Source organism: Cygnus atratus, chromosome 12, assembly GCF_013377495.2.
Source record: "Cygnus atratus isolate AKBS03 ecotype Queensland, Australia chromosome 12, CAtr_DNAZoo_HiC_assembly, whole genome shotgun sequence".
In the NCBI taxonomy this organism is placed as follows: Eukaryota; Metazoa; Chordata; class Aves; order Anseriformes; family Anatidae; genus Cygnus; species Cygnus atratus.
Window position 1 is genome coordinate 22,444 of NC_066373.1, and position 24,552 is coordinate 46,995.

Genomic DNA, 24,552 nt, shown 5'->3' on the forward strand with positions numbered 1-24,552 from the left:
TGAGGTCGAGACAGCGTAAGGGGCAAAGACAAAGCAGCACGCGCAAGCAAAGTAAAGTAAGGAGTCCAACATCCACTCCAACCCCCACCATCTTTGCCCCAGCTTTTACTGCTGAGGGTGCCACACACTATGGTCAGCCATCCTGGCTGCGTGCCCTCTGACATACAGTTAAAAAAGAAAACGAAACAAAAAAAACCCCTCAGGATCTGAGAAGGCAGTGGGTGTCCTCAGGGGGGGCACGGAACCAACAGCAGCACGGTACAAGCTGGAAAGGATGCTGCTGCACAAATGTGAAAGACCTGCAGGACCTCCGGAGGGTCCTGAGCAGAGCACGCAGGTCCTTGGGAAGCGTGTGTGTGTGTGTGTGGGGAACTAGGATGTCTAAGTAGAGGAGAAAGTAAGTGCTGTGGGCCTCATGTGTGCACAAGGAGGGTTCCTGAGATGTAGCCCTGGGGGTACCTCCCTGCACGGTGGGCATCCCACTGTCCTTCAGGCCCAGCAGCTGGCTCTTGTCACGTCTCACAGCGTCCTCCTTCCTTTTTGCAGTGTCCGATGGCGGAGAAGGAAGAAAGAAGAGTCCCAGCGTGGAGCTGCGAGGCAAGAGCGAGGCAAGAAGAGTGGAGGAGGTAGCCAGGGAAAGGCAGCCTGGGCAAATGGACTCTCCTGTCACTGGGACTGCGAGCATGTCAGAGCATGTCTGGTTTGCACTGGATGCCCTCCCTGTAAGCACAGCTGGCTTTTAATACAGATGTACTGTATTAAAAGAGACACCTTACGTTTCTCAGTGACCTTCAATAATAATACCTGTAGCGTGGAAGAAAGGGGATAATGATGTAAATTGCATTCGTGGAATCAAGCATGTGCCTACTCTGTCACAGCATTAAAACACACAATTGGGACAGCATTACATTCCACATATTTCCACAGTGACTCCCCTCAAAGTTTCTTTACCTCTTTTCTTTTATTTTTCCATCCCAAGAACAGAGCTGTCTGCCAACTTCCCATTCAAATATCTGACTACAAATCTGACATTCCAGACAAAGCTCTAAGAAATCTATCAGTATGTGAAGCTACTGCTTAAGCCTTTTAAAACAAAACGACTGCTGTTATCCCTGCACTTGGAGAACGTGTATGTTGAAATTAAAAGCTTCAAAGGAAGCCTAAAAAATACACAACTGCACAACTTTAGAACAAAAGAAAAAAGTCAAGTGATTCTAGGTAAAAAAGTGAAATCAGTTTCTACTTTGTTCCCTATACACAAATTAAAGACAGAAATTCTTGAGTATTTAAAGCACAGAACTAGAAGTAAACTATTATCAATGATCAAACTTCTTTAATACAAAGTATTTAAATTATATTTTTAAAACAATGATGAGAACAGCCCAGTTCTGCTGTAAATTCGCAATCACACAAGTACCTTGCTGCGTTTCTCATGTGTTTTTTGTTGCTGTTCTGTAGTGTATGAAACTCAGGAAGGAAAAAAAAAAAAAAGAAACTGCTTACACTACTTGGAAAACCATCAGACAGGAAGCTAATTAAACTCATCAGCAAGGGATTTTCAAATTACTTATGTACTGCACAATAGATAAATACTCCCCACCCCTCACCCCCATCTTTCGAAGTAATGTCTTAGTTCTTTGGATTAAATGATGACCAGCTGAATTGGTTTTGTCTTCTTGGCAACACTAAATCCAGTGACAGATCTCTTTGTTCTTTTTCTGAATCCACTAGCTGATAGCCAAGCATGTTTATAGCACCTTTGCAAACTTCCTGTATTTTCTTAATTTTCTGGAATGAAAGAACATTTCTCCAGGCCTGGGAAACATTAACTGCATCTCGAGACGTGATTTTGAAGGCTTCTTTTTTTCTTCCCGGCCCCTGTCCATGGGTGATGTTATAGACCCAACTTTTGAGTGTGGGGGTCAAACTAAGATCTGCAAATTTATACATTTCTGAGATTTCTGATAATGGATCTCTTACCAGATCTTCAAAACGGATCATTAGATAGCGATCTTTAAGGAAACTAGGTGGTTTTAGAGTAGCTGTTTCATAAATCTGAACATGACTTCTACAAATCTCTTGCATTACTTTGTATTTGCTATCTTCCACTTTAGTGCCATTGGTACTCAGAACAATTCCATTGTCACGGGCTAATGCTTTGACTGATTGTTCTCGTGACTTGACAACTGCCCTGGGGTCACGGACCAGGTGAATGATTTTGAGGTTCAGGGATGGATCAATGAGAAGTGGGTAGAGGACCTTCAAGTCAAAAAACCGAACCTCCTTGATGACAACATGGCTGTACGTTTTACAGGCTTCCTCCACCTTGGTGAACGGGTACCGTCCACAAAGAGTCTTGCACGCCATTTCACTGGTTATGTCAGTACGCTGAAAGGAGTCACAAGCAGGAGCTGAACATAGAGCTCGACTCACTGCCCACTGGAAAAGATCAGATAAGTTTCTTTTCCAAGGCATGTAAGCATCAAACACAGACATGTCACACAGAAAGACCGACCTGACTAGGTCCCGCACTGCCATGTGCAAGACCTTAGCACTGTTCTGATACATCGTAACCCATACGTGCCAGGCAGGCTCCATCAGGTAGAAGACACTGGGGTGCTGGCTGAAAAGTTGACCAACAAAAGAAGATCCTGACCGCCAGGAGGAGAGAATGAGGATGTGGACTTGAGACGGTTTCTCCTCAGACTGAAGCATGAAGCTACTGTACCGGGCATACATGAAGACTAAGAATCCAGTCTGAACCATAACAAAAAGTATAACAATTGTGCTAGAGATCCGAATCCTTGCCATTCTCACCGAGGAAAAGCAATTTTAAAAGCTGAAAAAGAGAAGGAAAATGCTGGTGAGCCGTTGATGCTATGGCGTAGCAATGATAACACACAATACAAACTCTTGCATTAGTAAGACCTTTCTTTAAATGATCATATACATAATTCAGCACTATTTGGTTCCTTTATCAGTAGTACTCGGAGGAGAACATCTGCAGATGGACGGGTGTTGAAAACAGAAAGAAAGAAATGCATTACAGCAAGGTCACAGTAAAAGTAAGTTTGTAGTGAAGGTTTGATGCTGAAAGAAATCTTGTGTTGAGGCTGCTCAACTGCTGGAATAAAAATAATAAAAAATATAAAATGGTCTCAACTTGGATTCTGGGAAATGCTGCCAAGGAAAAAGAAAATCTTAGTCACTCCACTCCACTGTAGTTCAATCTCAGTCTAACAGTACAAGGGTTTCTATCGCTTGAAAGGAGTAGATGGGAACATTAGCAACTGTGGGTACTGAAATTAAAATCATCTTCTCATTAACTGTAAGCGTTGCACCCTGTGGTGACTGTAGGACACTACACCAACTGATGATAGTGCACAACTTTCTATTTTTCAAAATTACAGGAGACGGGTGAAAACTTGCAACCTCAAGCAGCTTCTGGCTATAAATGTTATACGGAACAAGCAGCTGATGCATGCCTTTCGTATGGAGTGCATATTCCCCATGACTGATTACTCTGAGATTGCATTTAAGGAACTATCCATTTTTGAGTTAGAATTAGCTACATGCACTCCTCACAACTTTTCCCTAGAGATTTTTGTAACCTGACTCTTGGTACTCTCACTTTAGCAGATTCCACTTGAGAGTAGTTAGTAAGTTAACAGGCTGGGTTTTAGGGAAATATGAATTCTCAGGTACAAAGACCATATCAAGGCTTTTATATGTAAGTATTTACTGTCTAACTGCATTTAAACATTTTTTTTTTCTTGTTACAATGAATGGCAGATATACCAACACACTCTGGACTGTTGAAAACCAATAATGCAGACTAGCAAATACAGATGCAAACCCATTTGAGGTAATAAGTGAGCTAAGTTCTTAGTGCTAGCATTATGAAACATGAAAAAGACTATTTACTAGTAATGAAAGCTGAAACAAATGGTTAATTAAAAGAGATGGTAGAAACAGGCAGTTTCAGCTCTTTCTACTGCCCAAATGTCTTGTCAGGATATAAACACTATTTTAAATGAACACAATTTTGCTACTAAACTTTTGTTTATAAGCCAAGAAAAGGAGCAGAAATATTTTTTTTCTCCCAAACTATCGTCTTTCACTTGCATGATATACTCTTTATATTCACCTACTCTGCTACAAATGCCTTTTCACTGTTTTATTATGTTCCCTGTTTTATCACATAATATCATTCTGTAGCTACACGAAAACATTTATTTATCTCTAAAACCATGGATATCCCCAATTTTGTTACGCTGCCCATTGAGGCAAGGACATTTTGTCCAGTGACTCCACGTTTGCATCAATGCTGCACCAATATCCATGACATATGCCTGCAATAGCACCTCTGAGGATGAAACCCAAGGCCCACTAAGCCTCCCTTGCATAGTTCCCAATGCTTATCAGACACTCTGCTAAGCCACTTCAGTCTGCTAGCTTGGAAGAGAACTACTCACTCATTTTTTTTAACCTAGCTCTTTAGTGTCTAAGCAACGCAACACTGTACATAACAGTACTGGAGCTGGCACAAGGAAGGGGGGAAAAAAGGCGTAGTTACGAAAGGAGGAGCCCCAGATCACGGCTGCCAACAAAATACATCTCGAGCCATGCACTCAGATCTTTACATTAACACTTGTTAGACCTTCTGAACATCTACTGCATAATTGTGTCATGAAATTATTTACATATACTTTTCAGGTGGAGTTATGCTAGGCCTCCCTTATGATCGGTCCCTCAAGACTCCTGGGTCACTACTCGCATTACAGAACCACACAGCTAACTGCCAAGCTTACAAAGTACAAATGAACAGTGAAAGGTATAAACTCACACACCTTCTGTGAAACAAACCAATAAACAGAAAAGCACATGTTTTTCATCAGGCTACTGCAATTCTTTTGCCATGTCAAAACAGTGATTAAAGGACCCTGGTTAGTCTCACAGTATCACTGAATGATTGGGGTTGGAAGGGACTTCGGGAGGTCTTCTGGTCCAACTCCTGCTCAAGCAAGGACACTCGGAACAGGTTGCCCAGGACTATGTCCAGGATGAATATGAACCACGGGCAGAAAGGGAGCACAACAGCAGCCGGACTTCCTATCCATTACTGCCACTTCAGATGCCTTCTCAGTGACCAGATCCTCTAGCAAACACCTTCTCATTCGCTCATGAGACCAGAATGAACAGAAGTGGCAATGGTGCTGCAAGAAAATCTGATTGATAAGAACATCAAGTTGCCTCACACCTTTCATGTCTCTGCAAAGTCTGAAGTATCACAATAGTTGGTATCACAATATACGCTTGTATACATAAAGATGCTGCTAAGCATAAATTATTTTAATAACAGTTACAATGGTATTAACAGAACACTTTTCAGACCTAAAATGGTACCAAAATATGGAGAAGGGAAGAAATAACTTGTGCAGAGGATGATCATTTAACTCGTGCTTTTAGGGACATCACATGAGGGATTTGTCACATGAGACAAGTAATATTGTAATCAAGCAAACATCTTTGCAGGTCTGAGAACAGCATTACTGTTGAGCGAACTTCCTTTCAGTACAGAATTCAGCCTGAAAATTAACAAAAATTAACTTCAGAGTTAAAAAAAAAAATCCTCCTATTATATTATACTATTATATATAGAGACAGAGAGAGAGCAGCGCATATGGGCTCTCTGAGCCTGGGGCAAAAGGCTGGCATGAAAGACTCCCTCGGAACAAAAAAGATCTGGGTTTGTTGCAGGAAGACTGAAAATTTGGGCTAGAATAAAGCAAAGAACTGAAAACAACTGAGGGAAGAATTACAAGTACCTGCTCCCACAAAATGAGTTCTGAGCAACTGAATCTTAGGTGCCTTTGCCAAAGTCTTCCCCAGCCATTTTGTGTCTAAGAACATTTCAAGCACACTTTCTTTTAAAACAGCTTATATTTATGAAGTATTTTTTAAAGCCAAAGTCTTTATAGATTACAAAGAAATTAACTTCCACAAAATGCAAAAATACAAATTTGAATGAATATCCAATGATGTATTATATCCTTAAGCTTTTACTAGCTGAAAATTATTTTGTCCAATATGATTGTCATACACTAAATACTGACTTTCAGACCAACCATTTAGAGTTGAACGTACGTAAGATTTATGTACTTATAATTAACCAAGGTACACCTCAGTACTGACTGTGAAAACGACCATATTGGTAAGTGTCATGCATTTTACAGAATTAATAGGAAAATGTTTGTGCATGGCTTGATAAACAGAGCGAAGATCACTTGGAGGTCTATATTTTATGAAGGTGTTTACTCACTACATACTTCAGATATAAGGCATTACACCAATATGTATAAGAGAAAACAAAACAAACCAAAATCACCACCACGAGAATTGCTTCTGTGAGCTTACATTAGAAGCAATTTTGCTGCTCCAAACAGTGAAAATGCATGAACATTACAAAACAGATCTGAGAACAATGCACAATATTACAGTAATTCTTCCTATAAATCACACGGCTGACAAAACATTGCTTAACAATGGTATTCCACAACTGGAAATGGAACATCTTCACAAGACAAAAGCTTGCTGCATTGTCAACAATGTGTGGTAAAAAATAAAAAATAATAATAATTTTAAAAGCTTAGAGGGTGCCTTCTATAACCACCAGTACTTCAAAAAGAGTTAAAAGTCTTTCCAATAGTTGTTGATTGCTAAATCATTGAATGGACTGCCTGCTTAATTATTTTAACCTAACGGTGAAAGTACAACAACAGAAATAATTAAACTACAGTAAAGGTACCATAATCAGATGTTTTAAATTCTGACATACTAGCATTTTAGCTGATAATGCTATTTCTGCTTTCGAAAACAGCGTTTCTTTTACAATTTAGCGGTAAAAGGCATGCAGGAGTCACTCCCAGGTAACCATCAGGCTTCAACACTTCATAATGTAATGAAACATACCACAGATTTCATGATATGACCATAAAAGTTTTATATATATATATATATATATATATATATATATATAAAAGGTATCGGGATTTGAGTTTTTTTTAATTCTTTTTTTTTTGGCCAAAACAGTTTGGAGTTAGATAAAGTTGTACACCTCGAACAAACAGCAGTGTCGAGGCACAGCCCTACAACACCTATTTTTTCCATGCTGAGGATCACAAGGTGTTTTCAGCTACTAGAAAACAGACTGCAACTGAGCAGACCTCGTGTCTTCCGATCTGCGTTGACTGTTTCTAAGGATGGCAAAACTGGGGCCGTGGGGACACCTGCGGTGACCGAACGTTCCCCAGCCGCGGGCTTTGCCAGCACCAGGGCGGCAGCGGCGCAGAGCGGCCGGGGACGTGAGGGTGGAGGCGCGCTGCGCAGAGCCCCATGGAAACAACCGTTACAGGTAAGAAACTATGACAAGGTCGTTCGTCCTACACGCCGCTTTCACCTACAAACAGAGGCTGGACACTGCAGAAAAGAGGGAAGGGACTTCCCGGAACGGCAGGAAAAGCTCTCTACAGCACCTGATTTAACCGTCTAATTCCAGCAAAAACACCTTAACTCGGATCAGCCATATTCTCTAGGGAAGGAAAAGACAGGAAGAAAGAAAGCAAAAAGGCGCATTTTCAGCAGCGTTCCCTTGACCACAACCGACCGCACCGCAGCACCGCGCGGAGCCCCGCCGCCAAGTCACCGGCGCGCGCGAGCGGCTGAAAGAGAGCGCTCCGCTTCGCCGGGCCGCGGGCGCTGCCGTCGGACGGCGAGGAAAGGCCCGTCCTCGCCGCGGACCCCACGCCCGCCCGGCTCGCCGGCCGCGGCAGGGGCCCTGCGAGACGCCCGCCGCCCCCGCCGTACCTCCCCGCCGCCTCCCGGCACCGCGAGGATCCGCGCTCCCCACGGAGACAATGGGCCGCTTTCAGACGTGGCCAAGGCGCCGCGGCAGCGGGAGGAGCCCGGGAAGTCGCCGATCCGCCCCGCGCTGGAGCATCCCCCGGCAGGGACCCGCCTGACAGGGGCCGCCCGCCCCGCCCCGCCCCCGGCCGCCCAAGCGGGACCGGCGCGGCAGGGGGCAGCAAGCCGGGCCCGCCCCCGCTGCCCGGAGGCGGCGAGGAGCCGCCTGTAGCCGTCCGCTTGCAGGGGGCGGGGGGCCTCACCGCAGCCTCTCCGCTGCCCCGCCGCCAGCCTGGGCCCTGTGCCTGCCCGCCCCCCCCTCCACGGCGCTCTCGAAGGGCCCGGGCCCGCCGCGTTCGACGCCCGCAGCCCAGCCGCGGTGCCGTTAGCGGCCTGGCGCGAGCCCTGCAGGGGGGCCGGGTGGCGCCGCCCACCGCAGGGCTCCTTAAACGAGCGCGGTGGTGTTTTCAATCTGGCACCGCCCCTGAAGACGCTCCTGAGGCACGCTCTTAATACTCGGCCCTCCAAACATTTACGTTCCCGCTTTTATCTATGTGACAGACTTTTAACCCACTACTTATTTTTTCTCTTAATGAGACACTTCCAGAAAGCAAAGTGATTTTAGCATGCCTCTGAATCCATCCTCAGTGAACGAGGTTTAGATTGCTCTCTGACACGTGCATACACAGTAGTTCTGTGCAGTAGCATGGTGTTGGACTGCAGTGGAATTTTTATTTACTGCTGCTTAGCAAGCCAAAGGAATAGTCCTTACAGCCAGCCTTCCAAGAAAAGGAGCTTCAGGAAGAAGTCTCACTACTAGTTGTTATAGATCCACATGCAGGTATATTTTTTCTTGTACTCTCCCCCTATAGCCATATAATCTCATCAAAAACGAAGAACCACCTGTTTTATGGGGTTTTGTTTAACTGTCCAAAATTAAACATTTCAGTCCCAGAGCAATGTTCCCACAGAAATGCATGAATGAACATTTTAAAACGGAAAAATTACATAATGTCATAGCAACATATAGCAAAAAGGGAACGTACTCAGAACATACATACCAAGTTCTATCTTTCAAAGTAAAAAGTGTGTACAGACAATAAAAGCAGGTACTTATTTTTGAACTGGGTTTCTTTAAAGTTTTCTCAGGCATTTCCTCAGGACTGATGCTGCTTGTAGGACAACACTGGAGACAATGGCAGAACTGGTGATATTGGAGTTGTAGTGAACACCTGATTCTGGAACACAAACATTTTAATCCAACCAAAGACCCAGAGAAAGATAAGGAGAATGCTGACATACTGGATCCAGGCAAATTTAATAATTTCCCAAAATCCTGGCTGATATTTAAAGAGAGTCAAGGAGTGTTAATGAAGAAGCTTCTGATACAATCACTGCAGTAACTAAACAATAGAATCAGAGGTAGAAAAGCACCAAATTGGTTAGACATCAGTTTGTGTGGCAACTGCAAAGCCGCTGAGTCACAGAAATCTCAAAAAGCATTTTACCACAGAAACGCTGTACAGAATACCTATCCTGGAAGATGTTCAAATCAATTCTGTGGAAAGAGTCTATTTTGTCCCTGCTTCACCAGAAAGTAGATATTGGTAATACTCAGGCAGGTAAATAAACCTTGTGAGAGATATGCTATATACATTTTCTTCAAAACACAGGCCAGCTCTTGTCTGAGAAACTGAGTAAAGAACATAAATCATTCTTTTGGAGCAAAACGTTTTCAGGTCTGTCTGCATATATAACAGATTTGCCACATCCACTTCAGGGGTTATTGTTTGCTAAACCTACCTTGTATACAGATTTCTGCTTTGCTTTAGGTCAGAAAATGTAATATCATGCTTTGCCAGTAGCAAACATTACTTCTCTTCTGTATCCACAACAAAGTGGGACTGCAGGACCAAAGCAAGGCTTACTGACAAAATTCACTATGAATTGCTCAGAAACCACCTTAAATGGTCATTTTAGTAAGGGTGAAAAGCAGCAGAGGTTCCTCCCAGTAAAGAGGGAAAGTAGTTACGTAAGCAGAACCATCTGGAGGGTGCACACGTGGGGTTATGGGCAAACAGGTATTCAGCTAACTCTGAAACTACAGCATATGCTTAGCAAACAAAGGAAAAGTTTAGCAAGAAGTTGAGAGAGAAAGCAGTGTTCATTTGGCCTGTATATGAAGGCTCGAATAATGCTATCCAATTATGTTTCAGTTAATGCAGTTTTCTAAGGATATAGGATAACTTCCTCTGGGTAACGAATTGTAGCATTAATGATGAATGGTGTATCTGCTGCTCTTCCAGTCATCCAAACAGGGTTGGGATCTGAAAAAACTGTTGTCACTAAAATGGGGAAAGAAAACATCCAAGTTTATGGGGTTTTCAGTCCTAATACAGAATTTAAATCCTCAAAGACCAGCTACCAATATGCTAACTACTGCTGTGCTGCAATTAGCAGCTGTACAGTCAGGCTTACCATTTCTATCTCGATATGCTGCAATGATGTTTGTTAGATCATAGTCAGCTGCAAAAGGACTTGTGCCATTGACCACAGACACCTGTTGCCACAAGGAGATATTTGCATTATTTGTCCACTCTTTAAGAAAGTAATTCTACCGAGTTTGTTAAGCAAAGTAACCATGTCTTGAAAGGAAAGCACATAGATGTCAGACTAAACATCTTGGCAGAAGAACCTCTTCCACCCTTCAGCCTTACAAATAAAGAGTTCAGAAGTTCTACGGTCCACTCTGTGCAAACGTAGAATCATAGAATATCCCGAATTGGAAGGGATCCACACGGATCATCGAGTCCAACTCAAGTCCAACAAGTCCCCAGAGGACCACCCAAAAAATCAGATCAAGTGTCTGAGCATTGTCCAAATGCTTCTTGATCTGAGGCAGGCTTGGTGCTGTTGCACCTCCCCTGGGGAGCCTGTTCCCGTGCCCGACCACCCTCTCAGTAAAGAACCTTTTCCTGATACCCAGCCTGAACTGCCCCCCCATTGCAGCTTCAAGCCATTTCCTTGGGTCCCTCGGGTATGAATAACTAGAGTGTCACCTATGGTGCTAGTAAGGGAGGAAATTAATGGACAAGAGAAAAAAAAAAAGTAAAAATAATAATAATAAAGTCCTCACATTGTATCTGGTATCCAGTCCACAGTGGTTAAGTAATTGCCTCTGGTTCAGTTTCAGGTCTCCATTCATATAGAGCTGAGACCCTGGTACAGGAGAAAAAAACTGAAGAAAAGCCATGCTCTGCATCACAAGTGTTGACATTCTCTGAAACAGTGAACATGAGAAAAGAAAAATCAGGAAAAGCAAACACAACCACAAACAGTTTTCTACCTCTTTGTATCTATAAATTTTCTGCATAGATTTTATTTTATTGATGCCCAAGTTTCAAATCATCACATTATTCTAAAGAAGGGAGGACCAAATGAGAAATATTAATAAGTTTTTGTAAGTGAACTAGCATAGTTCTTGATTAACTAACTTTGATTGATTTATAAAGTTCCATACATAATTCAGCGAAGTCCAACAGTTTGTGGCTAATGACAAAAAAAAAAGACTTTCCATAACATGTTAAAAGCAGCAAGATAATTAAACACATTCATTGCAGGTAAACTTTAAAATATTCAGACTTCAAAACCAAAACCCTGCAATAAGGGCTAGATAAGGAAGTTCCTCTGCCCTCATCAGCCACTCAATCTGAAGGAAAATTTTCACATTTACTGTAAAACAAAGGCATTGTGACTACTGGAACTTTCCATGCGATATTAATGACGAACCTAATGCTTCAGCACATAAATTTAGGACTGTAAAGGCTTTTACTCTGCAACTCTGAGGTTTAAGATTTTTTTTTTCTTTAACTCAGCTGTTCTTGCTAAACTTGTCCACCTGCAGCCAGCAAGAGTCTCTCAGACAAGCTAAACCTAATCTCTCTAGTAAAACGTCCTCATCTGTTTGGCTATATCAAACTCTATGCTATATATTATTGCTTCTTTCAGATGCATCCATGGCTTCTCTGTGCAGCCGTGTTTTATCCACTCTTCTAGCTATTAATCACACTGCCACTTGAGAGAGACAATGGCAGCAGAAGCGTTCTTGTCTCCCTGAGACACCTTCTTGTCCCCTCACAGCTATGAGGTACAGATGATCCTGACAGATGATTATCATTGCTTCAAAAGCTCTTAAACAAACAAAACCTATGGCGTTTCAGGATCCTGCAGCAGCCTGTCCCTCCAACCTCTACTACTGTGCATCTATCCTCTATGCTGCACTATAACCCAATAGGATGTACAGCTTCAAAAACAAACAAAAAACAACCACAAAACACACACCAACCACCATACTAATGGAACAAACCAAAACTAGGAATGACCCAGTAGAGAAGGAAATCAAGTATGTTAGCAAAATAAATCTTTTTAATAGGAATTTCAAATGCATAAAGATTCTTTCTTCCTTTGCATAACCACTGCTGGAATATTATATCGGGCCTATATGTCACAATGAATAAAATGAGAAATGCTCACATAGAGCTGGTAGGAAAAGATTAGAATCAGCTGAACACCAACTACATGCTCGGTAGGTTGTAGCGGAAGCTCCAATTTAAAATGCAACTGATCCATTTTGCCATCTTGATTTTTGTCTTCTTCCCTAGTCTAAAAGAAGCAGTAAGAATGGTTTTGCTTGTTTGCTTAAGAAGTTCCTGTTAAAAAGAAATACAAAAAATAGTTATTATCCAGTAAATCTCCACAACTGCAACATACACATAAAAAGGAATCGAATGAACCACATCGAAAAAACAGTAAAAAGCTACTTTAAAGACAGGAGACTAGAGACAAGCAAGAAAACTAAATTTTGTTTGTAACACTATGCCCCAGGTGCTCCACAGGGAGGGAAAGTTCATCAGGCTCTATAAGAACTCTTCTGCCCTATGCCGTTCTAGCAATCTTCCCTGTATGCTGGCATCGGTATGCATAATGATGGATTTTCTGCCACATCTGTGCATTCACAACTTCTGCCTTCTGCCCTTGCAGCCTGCTTCTTATTGGCTTCTGTATGCCTTGTACAATCCCTGGTTGGGAGCCAAGACTTGCTATGCTTCCATGCCACAAATGCCCAGTTCTTCAGCCATCTGCGAACGTAACAGGGAGGCATAACAGAGCTTTTACAGATAAATAACTGCTCCTGTTGAGTCCCAGACGGAACAATTGGTTGCAGAGGAGAGACTTCAGGCTTTTGAAAGCACATACCAGGATTCAAAACCAGGGGTTACCTGCGAACCCCTGCAAGCTTCTGAGCGCAATAAATCATACAAAGAGGAAAAAAGAAGAAAAAAAAAAGTAAAGAAAAAAAGAGCTGATTAAAAACTACCTGTCCCGAGAGAGTCGTGCCATGAGGCGCGAAGTTAGGCACGAGGCTGCTGCTCCTCGAAGGCAGCGGTGCGCACCCGGCCGCTCGCTCACGGGCACCACCAACGCGACCCGCGTCCCCGCCAGCACCGCCCGGTACGCCTACCGACAGAAGCGGGACTCGCAGTCTGTCCTCCTGGAGCCGGTTGAACGCTGGGAACGTGCTCCACGCCAAGAAACTGCCCGGGCCGGGCCCGGTAGTTGCCACGAAAAGCACCTCGTACCGGAACCGCACGGTGGGCTGCTCACGGTACGCGCTCTGCTTCAGCCAGAAACCTGCGGGCAGACACAGCGCGGGGCCTCAGCGCCGGGCCGGGCCGGGCCGCACGGGGCCGAGCGGCGCTCACCGTGGCTGCGGTAGGCCACCAGCAGCGGCGGCACGTAGGTGAGCACGGCGATGAGCAGCAGCGCCAGCGCAGCGGCGGAGCAGAGCCCGGCCCGGTACCGAGTGTGGAGCGCGGGGTGCGAGAAGAGCTCCACGCCCGCCATCGGGCGCCCGCCCGCAGCCCTCGACCTCACCGCGGCGACGGCGAGGCGCCGGACTGACGGGACGCCGCGCCTATCAGCGCGCCGGGGCGCCGAGGAGCAACGGGCGCAGCAGCCAATGAGCGTTGGGCTCGCGCGCTCCGGGACGGCTCGTTGCGGCCGGTAACGGGAGCGGGACGCAGGCGAGGGCGCTTGCCACGGCACCGGGACCCGGGACGCGACCTCCAGCGCCCCGGGAGCGCCTCGGCGGGGCCAGGCGCGGCCTCGCACCCGCCGCAGAACTCAGCGGTCCGACCGCTCCGGCCCCCAGCGCTGGGCCGGAAGAGCTGCGTTTCGGGCGGTTGCTAGGAAACTGACCGGAAGTCCCGCCTGCCGAGCCGCGGCTGTTGTTGTTGTGACAGGGACCGTGACAGCGACAGGCCCCGCCGCCCGGCACGAGTCCCTGCCCGCCCGCACTCGGGCCTTGCCGCCGCCGGCTCCGCTTCCTGCCCGGCCCGCGCCATGAAGTGGATGTTCAAGGAGGACCACGCGCTGGGTAAGGGCGGGCCCGGGCCAGGTGCTGCCCGCCGGCGGCCCTGCGCCGCCCCGTCTCCTGCGTCGCCATCTGCCCCGGGCCTCCCGACTCGGTACGCCCCGGGCAGCCCCCGAGCCGGTCGTCGCGGCTCTGGGCGGACAGCCCCCTGCGGCCCTCGCCGAAGGCTGGCGCGGTAATCGGGGACGGCCTCCCCGAGTAGCTGGGCTCTCGTCGCAGGCAGGCAGGACGGCCGCGGCTCCCACCGGCTCCCGCGTCTGCAGGGCTGCTGGCTCTGCCTAGGACACCGGTGATAGATACTGTTTCCATCCCAATGACTAATTACGAGTTTTGTTCACAGAGCACAGATGTGTCGAGTCAGCAAAAATCCGAGCCAAATACCCTGACCGTGTCCCGGTGAGTAACCAAGCCATCTTCATTCCAGTACTTAGAGGCAAAGATGGATATCTTCGGATATCCCATCCTGCCCTCTCTTCTTTGACCAGATCCTACTATGTAAATTCATCTTTCATGTATTCATCTTCCATTTTGTGACATAGATGTTTTAAAGAGGCTCCAAACACATCTAACTAATCCAGCGTTCCCTCCTCTACCCCTATACGTATTCTCAAGTAAGCAACAGTGCCTGACTTTCTGAATGCTCACCACACGTGTCTATGGTTTATGAGTGTCCTGGTTTCTTCTAATAGCATATATATACCCAGCAAAGACCCTATGCTTTCAGTCTCTTGAAGATTTTATTCTGTGCCAGAGAGAGAGAATAACTTCATTACACCTTGACAGTCATCCATCATAGCTAGATGAGTTTGGTAATTTTCCCCGTATTTAATATCTGCCTGTAAGCAATCTGATCTCGAACCCACCTCATGTAAACTCTACTGTTTGAAGAGCCATTGCAAGTGGTGACTGCTCCTTTCTGCATTAATACTTGCTGCCTGCTAAATAGCAAATGACTTTTCTTCACTCTGTAATCCCTTTTATCATGTTTCAGTCAGTGAAATGACCATACTTCATGCTCTTGTGTAACAGCTAGCAACACGTTCACATTCTCAACCAATATACTTGTGAGTAAAGTTTCCGCATTCCATCTGATTACATGCCAATTAGTGACATTCCTATCTGACCTCTAGGTAAGTAACTTAGCCAGTGGACAGCACAGACCAGAGAACCTCTAACCATTTTGCCTTTCTCTGTTTCTGAATCAAACCTAGTCACAGCATCTTCTCCAGTTGTAGTCTGGCAAGCTCATCCAATCCTCGCTATTTTCTGCTTGGCCACCTACCTAATATAGACTGTAGCATGCTAATAACCACAGATCTTCACAGGTATACTTTTGCACATTTCCAGGATATCTTTCCTGACCCTTGAGGAAAAAGAGAGACATTGGAACTCATAGTATGAGTCAGAATTACATGATACTTTATCAGGAATGGATAGCAATGTGTAAATAGATACAGGAGTTAAATCTCAAAGTTCATTGTGATGCTTTGTCTGGGCAAATAAAAAAAATTCTGCTTGATGTTTCAGATTGAGACACCTAACTTTTACAAAGTAGTTGGTATCGAATATACATTTTTTTGCGTTTAGTAATCAAAAGTGTTTTTCAGACTTAATGCATGTTTTCTTCTTTCCAGGCTGTAGTCTGCATCCAGAATGATGTAGGTCAGAGGGTTCTGACCTTCAGAGCAGTTCTCAGCTGCTGTCTCTGGCTCCATGGATTTATAGATATTTCAGTGGCTCAAACATCTTAAGATGTATTGAGATAACATAGGTTCTGACCTTCAGAGCAGTTCTCAGCTGCTGTCTCTGGCTCCATGGATTTATAGATATTTCAGTGGCTCAAACATCTTAAGATGTATTGAGATAACATATGAACAGCCCCTGTCCTAGCCTGGACCCTTTAGAAATAAAATGGGACTTGAAAAGACACTCATGCTTCCTAAGCACTGCTATTTTAAATTTGCCTGGGTATCACATGATCCAAGGGTTAGAGGTATCTGCATGTTTTACTAGAAGCAGTTCACCAATAGCCTTGACTTCCAATTATGACAGTTTCTGCATTGTAAAGCTAAAATGCTTGGTAGATTATTACAATCTCTTTTTTAAAGTATGAGATGGTAAAGCTTGAATGTTCCCTTCAGTCTGTTCTTGGTCCTCTTTACACTTCCCACGTACTAAATTGCAAGGGCCACTTACTGTACCATCCTGTTTCTGTAGGCAGCACCAAATAAAAGAACCCTCCCCAGATCACAGTGTATTTTGTAAATTTACTCGAGCCTTACCTGTATGCTGTAGCAATAAGGAATGCAGAGGTAAGCAACAGAGACACAGCAACCTCTTGTCAGCCCTGTTTCCCCACATACTGCATTTTTCATTCAAGGCCTAGCCTGTGTGGAGCAACGAACATCAGGTCCTTTCCACAAGTTATACTTAATTCTCCTTCCTCCCATATATGTTGCTTTTTGCTTTGTTTGTGACCTTGCTGTCTTGCCTTCCTGTGGTCAATTTCTTAACTTCCTAACATATGAAGTAAGATAGTTTAATGTCAGTTCAGTGTAACACAAGAGAATAGCATCAGTGAGGCAACAATAGTAAGGTAGAACAAACTGTATGTTTTAAAGTGCAGTTATGCATATTCAGAATAAAACTTTTTTTTTCTGCTGTCCAGTGAAAAAAATCAGTACGTTACTGCAAACCTGAGTCTGCAGACATTCTAAAATGGTGATTAACATAGGCATCTTTTTTTCCAAGTGTCAAACAAAAGCCTGTTAATGCTGTAAACACCATCTTATCTAGGCATCTCTGTTTGGTTCCCTATCTGCTTTCTGTTCTGTTCTCTCCTGGTGTAGGTAGAGAAAAGCCAAGTTCCTGCGACTTGGCAGTATAAGCATGGGTTGTGATTTTTATCCACCCTCCCCCCCAGTCTATGTATGCCATCTGGCTCTTATTCATATATAACTCATACGCATACTCATATATAGCTAAAACCACCATTTCATTAGTATGGCTTCCCTGTCATCCTGTAACTTCATCCAACTGATGCTGTAATCGTATTGTTGATAATACCATACATAACATATACTGCTGGATCATCTCTCAGTTTAAGTTTGGTGTGTCAGAGGCATACAGACAAGATCGCATCACAGCACATTTCTGCTAATTTGGTGGAGCACTCAACTGGCTTCACTGGCAGACTAACTGGTACTCCAGGGCGTGCTGCAGGCACGGTTCCTTTCTCTGCCTAGGCTCATCATACAGCCTGGCTAAAATGCCTAGTGCCTAACTGTGGGAGGTGAATAATCATTGCCAGATTAATTATGCAAACCCAGACAGAATGGATGTCAATTCAAAAGCCGTGCAGCAAAACACTTAAAAAAAAAAAAAAAAAAAAAAAGAAAGAACATGGGATCTATGGCAAACTGGAACCTTACATTATACAATGTACACTGCAACTCTATCAGAATTTTGACTATATTCAGATATAACGTGGTCTCTTCAGCTCTGCACTAAGTTACCTACAGTATGGCTGCTCCTCTACTTAGCGTGACAGTTTCTGAGATCCTGGTACATGTGTGATGATATTGGTACGTAGTCTGTGATGGTGCAGTACACTGCACAGATGAATACAAAAGACTTAAAAAATAGTGAATACTGTAATGCTTTACATGGAAGCCTAAGAGACATTTTGGCATCTCAGGATTGTGTACAGAAGGTGAAACGGAAGATGTTGGATTCTAAACTAGGCTGGTGGTCCTCCCTCTTACCTTAGTACTGATTTTTTTTTTTTGCTTTAGTGTTGATGAATTTTTTTTTCCCTTTTGCTACGCTCCATATCAAGGCAATCAGTTCTGTCATGTGTTAGGAATGACTTGGGGCTTTGTTCAGAGGAGACAGTTAAGTTTGATGGGTAGAAGTGGTGTGTGTGTATTAAATCTGTACTTCTTGGTTTGCAGATTACTATTTGATCATATAACATTTTAAAAGAGAATAGGGCATGCTCCTTGCAGACTACAGTTCTGTGTAACACAAAATTTCAATCAATGATTGCCACTTTCTGTGTATGAGATAGTGACAGAGACAAAATAAGCAGTGTATGTACAAAGGGAGCGAGTGGACTTCACAATCATAGAATCATTAAGGTTGGAAGAGACTTTCAAGATCATCTGGTCGAAACCCTCACCCTACTACCAATATCACCCACTAACCCATGTCCCTAAATGCCAGGTCCAACCTTCCCTTGAACACCCTCAGGGACAGTGACGCCACCACTTCCCTGGACAACCCATTCCAATGCCTGACTACGCCTTCTGAGAAGAAATGTCTCTGAATTTCCAACCTAAACCTCCCCTGGTGCAACCTGAGGCCATTCCCTCTAGTCCTATCGCTAGTTACCCGTGAGAAGAGGCTGACCCCCAGCTCCCTAAACCTTCCTTTCAGGCAGTTGTAGAGAGCAGTAAGGTCTCCCCTGAGCCTTCTCTTCTCCAAACTAAACAATCCCACGTCCCTTCAGCTGCTCCTCATAGGGCTTGTGTTCCAGACCCTTCAGCAGCTTTGTAGCCCTTCTCTGGACACGTTCCAGGACCTCGATGTCCTTCTTGTACTGAGGAGCCCAAAACTGAACACAGTACTCGAGGTGCGGCCTCACCAGAGCTGAATACAAGGGGACGATCACCTCCCTGGTCTTGCTGACTACACTATTCCTGATACCAGCCAGCATGTCATTGGCCTTCTTGGCCACCTGGGCACACTGCCAGCTCATGTTCAGACGAGCATCTATCATCGCCCCCAGATCCTTTTCCTCTGCACAGCTTTCCAGCCACTCTGCCCCAAGCCTGTAGTGCTGCATGGGGTTGTTGTGGCCAAAGTGCAGGACCTGGCACTTAGCCATGTTGAACCTCATCCCACTGGCCTCTGCCCATTGACTCATCCTGTCCAGGTCCCTCTGCAGGGCCTTCCTACCCTTTGGCAGATCGACACTCCCCCTTAACTTGGTGTCATCTGCAAACTTCCTGAGGGTGCACTCAATTCCCTCATCCAAATCATCAACAAAGATATTAAAGAGGATGGGCCCCAACACTGACCCCAGGGGATCACCACTGGTGACCGTTCTCCAGCTGGATCACACTCCATTCACCACCACTCTCTGGGCCCAGACATCCAGCCAGTTTTAAACCCAGCAAAGAGTGTACCTGTCCAAGCCACAGGCTGCCAGCTTCTCCAGGAGAATACTGTGGGAGACTGTGTCAAAGGCCTTGCTGAAGTCTAGGTAGACTATGTCAAGAGGCTTTCTCTCCTCCACCAGGTGGGTCACCTGGTCATAGAAGGAGATGAGGTTGGTCATGCAGGACTTGCCTTTCATGAACCCATGCTGACTGGGCCTGATCCCCCAGTGGTCCCGCATACATTGTGTGATTGCATTCAAGATGACCTGTTCCATCACCTTTCCTGGCACCGAGGTCAGGCCTGCAGTTCCCTGGGTCCTCCATATCACTTGCCATTGCTGATTTACCAGTACTGCAGTCTTGTTGATTTTTTCATGACTCCAATACATTTGGAAGGAAGGAATATGTGAGTCCAGAGGAGGGCCACAAGGTTGAATCAGAGGGCTGAAGCACCTCTCCTGTGAAGACAGGCTGGGAGAGCTGGAGCTGGAGTTTTTCAGCCTGCAGAAGGGAAGGCTCTGGGGGGACCCTATAGAGGCCCTCCAGTGGCTACAGGAAAGCTGGGGAAGGACTCTTTGTCAAGCAGTGCAGTGATAGCACAAGAGGTAATGTCTCTAAAATAAAAAGAAGATAGATTTAGGTTAGAGCAGGTGATTTATCAAAGCCTTCTGTTCATACCTATCCTGAAAAGCCTCACTTTCATGCTTGTGTTTTACAGGTCATAGTGGAGAAGGTCTCAGGATCTCAGATTGTTGATATTGACAAGAGGAAGTACTTAGTTCCATCTGACATCACTGTGGCCCAGTTTATGTGGATCATCAGGAAGAGGATTCAGCTGCCCTCTGAGAAGGCAATATTCCTCTTTGTAGATAAGACTGTCCCACAGTCTAGGTAAGAGGCTGTTCACTTGGTATTCAGAACCGTATCAGAGGGACATTAACTCCTTTTGAGGCTTATTTGGTGATTTTTAGAAGGCACATATTTACATTTTAAATCTCACTTATTGCTTTTTGCCCCCCTCACACATGATAAACATCTTGCTTCTCAAGCTAAGCTGAAAGGAAAGGTGACTGCAAAATGTATTATCATTACTTTCATGGTAAGAGGGTAAGCTCTGGCATTATATCTTTGGTTGAACATAGGAACAACACTGACATCAATGGCAAATAATCCTCAGCGTAACAAGAAGTTTGCGTTTTAAGTGCTCAAAAGCCAACACCATAAATTATTCTGAAAAACCATTAACTGTCATTTCACAAAGAAATGACGTTATATGTTAGTTACTGTTACTTTTTTAATCACTTTTTTTTTATAAGCATGAACTGCAAAATGACTATAGAAAGGTTTTTCACATTGCTTTCATATTGGAATAAGTTTCAATGGTTGCCTGCTACGTACAGAACAATATATAGCAGAAGCAGCTACTTACTATACAAGCTATTTTAATATTTGAAGGAATAGTATGTAACATTATGTGGCTTAGATGCAGCGTTATTCTTACTAACCCTTACCTCTGTAATAGTACTTCCAGGTAACTTGTCCAGACTCAGCTAGAAATATTATTTAATTCATGATACACAGTAGGGACCTATGAAGACCACCTTTTTCTACTTTCTCTCTTCTGGGAGCTTTAGGAATGCATTAGTGCCATCTTCTTAGTGCTGTACAACTGCTAGTAACAAACAGGAGAGGAAATGGCACATTGTCTGATCTCACATTAATGATGAGATCTCTCATCTCTGCTGGAAATATAGGGCACTGAAGCTTCAAGCTAATTGAAAAATATTAACTTTTGATAACAGATAAAAATCATATTGATCAATGGCTCTACTTCTTTTGGAGGACAAATTTATTGCATAGACCACTAACTCTTGACATTCTTCTCTCCTCATCCAGAAGTTTATCTACTATTTACCAATTTCCTTCTATTTCTAGTATTGCCTGCAACTCTCTCCAGTTCCTCTCATGTGGCATCCCTTTCTTACGGGTAAAAAGCCATGACTGTTTTCCCCATCACTCACATTCAGTCTGCATCTTCCAGTTCACTAGTCTTTTCTCAAACACTCTTGGGAAGTCAAAGGTGAGCTGAAGAAGCACCACTTGTGCAGCTGACTGTTGTCAACTGCCTGTTTCACCTGTGGTTCACAGATGGTTGGAACAATTGTACTGGTCAAGTAATTGCTTGGCTCTGTTACTGTTTTTCCACAATAAAGCATCCTACTAAAGACTACTTAGACTGTGAAGGGCCACATGCCTATTCTGTTAAAAAAAAAAAATAGTCCAAACATTCAAAATTTTATCCATTGAAAAAACACTAGCTTTTAGCTAACATGGAATTTATTGCCCACATTTCAGTAATAGCACTATTTTAAGTCATCACTTTTTAACAATACAGAAAACAAAGCTTTAACTCCCCCAAACAACCTGGACCTCGGAGAAACAGTCCAAACGGTGTAAGTTTGGTGAGCTTAAGACCATCTGAACATTCAAGACTACAGCATATGGAGAGAGAAATTAGGTTCCTCACACGAGCAGCAAGGTTTCAGTTCAGCTGCATTGAAAGATGATGCTATCAGGCTCTTAATCTTGCTATTAGTCACAGCATCAATAACATACAATTCAGAAATTGAAATACATCCAGTGAATAATAATTTCTAATAAAAATAAGGAAGCATTTTCATAGATGTACTCGTTAGGTACACAGGTAACAGAAATCTAGGTGTCCTGCAGGGAGCCCAGGATCATTTTGTGAACTCAGGAGTCAACTGCTTTTCTTTTTTTCTTTTTTTTGTTTTTTTTGTGTTTTGATTTATACATAGACTTAATTTTAGCTTTTATTAATCCTTATGTGAGATTCTATTACCATTTGCAACTGTCGTGATCCAAGCAAGCTGTTTCATTTTTCCCCCTTCAAGCTTAACTATGGGACAACTTTATGAGAAGGAGAAGGATGAAGATGGATTCTTATATGTTGCCTACAGTGGAGAGAACACATTTGGTTTCTGAATGGTGGGTCTTGGCTACTATACCATCCTGCTGTGTATCTTGTAAATAGCTGATCATTTTCTGTTCTGACATCCACATAAGTTTCTTCTATATACATGTATTTGTAACTGGATTTATTTCCTAATGTATCTATAGGTCTTGTTTTATTAGACTGTTAAATTATAAAAAAAAGTGTGTTTTTTCTCATGGCTATGGAATCGCAGAGCCTCACTCCTTTAGGGGATACATTTAATGGCATTGATTAAATAATAAAGTAAAGTAGTTGAGCTACTAAAACATGAAAAGAATGCACATTTATTCTGTTTTAAGGAGTTAATTTATGAAAAATAAAAACATTAAATTAGTATTGGGAACACTGGATTTGCTAGGTTATCCTAAGCAGTAGCAAGATGCTGATCATGTTGAATCGAGAAAGTATGTTCCTCTTTCTCAATTAACAGAGTACAATAAAAATTCCTACCACAAACAGACAGTGCTGTCATTTCTTTACCTTCACTTTGGCCACGGTTATGTATCATTCACTAGATAGCATACAACTGCTTGCATTATTTACTAGACATTGTACTGCTTCTCAGCATTTAAGATGCTGATGATGATAGAAGGAAAAAACAGAGTTATCTGTTAGTTCTTAAGACCAAAAGATTCAGCGCTATTACATCTAATTGGGAGAAAAGCCAGGCCAGTGCACAGGCTATAAGCGGAGGAATACATACCATGGGCTTTGGAATGCAGGACCTAGGTGAAAAAAGCATAGCATATAAGGAAAAGGCATCTTGAAGAAGGAATGATACAAATAGAAAACCAGAGAGCCGGAGAACAGGAAGGAATAATTTGTCCATGAGTTATGGCAAAGAGAGAAATAACTAGTAAGGAGTTCAGATTAAAACAGTTGCATAAGCAGCTTTAAAAAAAACAGCAGTAGTTGTGTTACAGTTAGTTATATAAATATACGTGTATTTTCCAACCAAAAATTTGGTAGGTATTGTAAGGAATTTACAGAACCAAGTATGTGAAAAAATAGCTTTAACTCACTTGAAATAGACAGCCAGACTTAGAAATGCTGCATGCAAGATAAAGAGTTCAGGATCAGTTCCTCTCCTTTATGAGCACTACTGCTCGAGCATGTGGCACAGCACAGCAAAAATAGAGAACGGTTTGCCATAAAACCAAAAAAGCTGTTATTTGTGAGGCTCTCAACTTCCTTCCAAATGGGCTTACCATAGCTACATGACTACCTCTACTTAAGATGCAGAGGCAAGCCTGTGGCTCTGAACTACGAGACTGCAAAAACAAACAAAACCACATATAAGTGCATAGTACTGGAGGTCATGTTCTGATATGAAAGGACAACACTGGGTTGGAAGAGTAGCATTGCTCTGGAATTTGTGAATCAGCAAGGAATCACTAATTACAGTTTAGATTCTTAATAAACGTATCACTTGATTTTCACGCCAAATGGTGTAGAAGAGTTTAGTTTTTAAAGCGTTTCCAGACACAGTGGAAATGTTATCACTTTCTAAGCTTAAATCAAATTCATATTAGACTAAAATTCCCGTGAAGCCACCTTATGCATGGAATTGTGTTCAGCACTACAGGTTTTAGAGGTGCTGGCAGAATGACTCCACATTTGAAGAGATAGGAGCTTTTGAAACATTGATACTACAGTATTATTGGGACTTGTCACAGTACCAGTGCTGTACGTGCTTACTGCATCTGAGAATGCACAGTTAATTTCAGTGTGCCTTTCATTATTTGAAATAGTACTGCACTGTATAGCAGTGCCTTAGTTAACATTCTGTCCCTGTTTCTTTCCAGAATGTGTTCTGTCCCTCCCTTCCATGGACTTAGTATGTTTATTTACTTATTTACTCTAAAACATTTTGATTCAGATTTAAGTGGTTGCAGCTGTGATTTTTAATACCTTTTTCTGCTGAAAAAATGTCTCCTTTAAGCTGAAACGTCACAGTTTGTCTACAGTATTAAGTAATTTTTTTTGCTAGCTGTTAATAAGAAAATGTACCTTAGCCCTCACAACTGCACAAGAAAACT

The 24,552-nt window shown here is 43.5% G+C and overlaps 4 protein-coding genes across 8 annotated transcripts in view; 1 reads left to right on the forward strand and 3 right to left on the reverse strand.

Annotated features, from left to right (window-relative positions):
• Positions 1-1,313: 1,313 nt before the first annotated feature.
• On the reverse strand, positions 1,314-9,109 carry LOC118257899 (carbohydrate sulfotransferase 5-like). 2 transcript variants are annotated; one of them, XM_050713314.1, is made up of 2 exons: positions 8,964-9,109; positions 1,314-2,839 (listed from the first exon to the last, which is right to left on the reverse strand). In XM_050713314.1, the coding sequence occupies exon 2, from the start codon at positions 2,809-2,811 to the stop codon at positions 1,630-1,632; it is 1,182 nt and encodes a 393-aa protein (XP_050569271.1). In that variant the 5' UTR covers positions 2,812-2,839; positions 8,964-9,109; the 3' UTR covers positions 1,314-1,629. The 2 variants fall into 2 exon arrangements, with proteins under 2 accessions (XP_050569271.1, XP_035422234.1); XM_035566341.2 differs by lacking the exon at positions 8,964-9,109 and adding an exon at positions 7,867-8,028.
• On the reverse strand, positions 8,807-13,814 carry TMEM231 (transmembrane protein 231). Of its 3 annotated transcripts, none has more exons than XM_050713317.1 (7): positions 13,665-13,814; positions 13,424-13,593; positions 12,436-12,564; positions 11,039-11,182; positions 10,381-10,462; positions 10,137-10,247; positions 8,807-9,244 (listed from the first exon to the last, which is right to left on the reverse strand). In XM_050713317.1, the coding sequence occupies exons 1-7, from the start codon at positions 13,804-13,806 to the stop codon at positions 9,060-9,062; spliced, it is 963 nt and encodes a 320-aa protein (XP_050569274.1). In that variant the 5' UTR covers positions 13,807-13,814; the 3' UTR covers positions 8,807-9,059. The 3 variants fall into 3 exon arrangements, with proteins under 3 accessions (XP_050569274.1, XP_050569273.1, XP_050569272.1); XM_050713316.1 differs by having other exon boundaries at positions 10,137-10,229; positions 13,280-13,593; XM_050713315.1 differs by having other exon boundaries at positions 13,280-13,593.
• A 380-nt stretch (positions 13,815-14,194) lies between these two features.
• Positions 14,195-22,973, forward strand: GABARAPL2 (GABA type A receptor associated protein like 2). The gene is made up of 4 exons (XM_035566346.2): positions 14,195-14,338; positions 14,676-14,731; positions 20,216-20,388; positions 22,413-22,973. Exons 1-4 carry the CDS (start codon positions 14,305-14,307, stop codon positions 22,501-22,503), a joined length of 354 nt encoding a protein of 117 aa, XP_035422239.1. The 5' UTR covers positions 14,195-14,304; the 3' UTR covers positions 22,504-22,973.
• Positions 18,161-24,552, reverse strand: part of ADAT1 (adenosine deaminase tRNA specific 1) — a 30,689-nt gene continuing 24,297 nt past the window's right edge. For both annotated transcript variants that reach the window (XR_007708772.1, XR_007708771.1), the window contains exon 11: positions 18,161-20,111. The gene's annotated coding sequence lies outside the window, so the exon portion shown is untranslated. The remainder of the gene's footprint in view (positions 20,112-24,552) is intronic.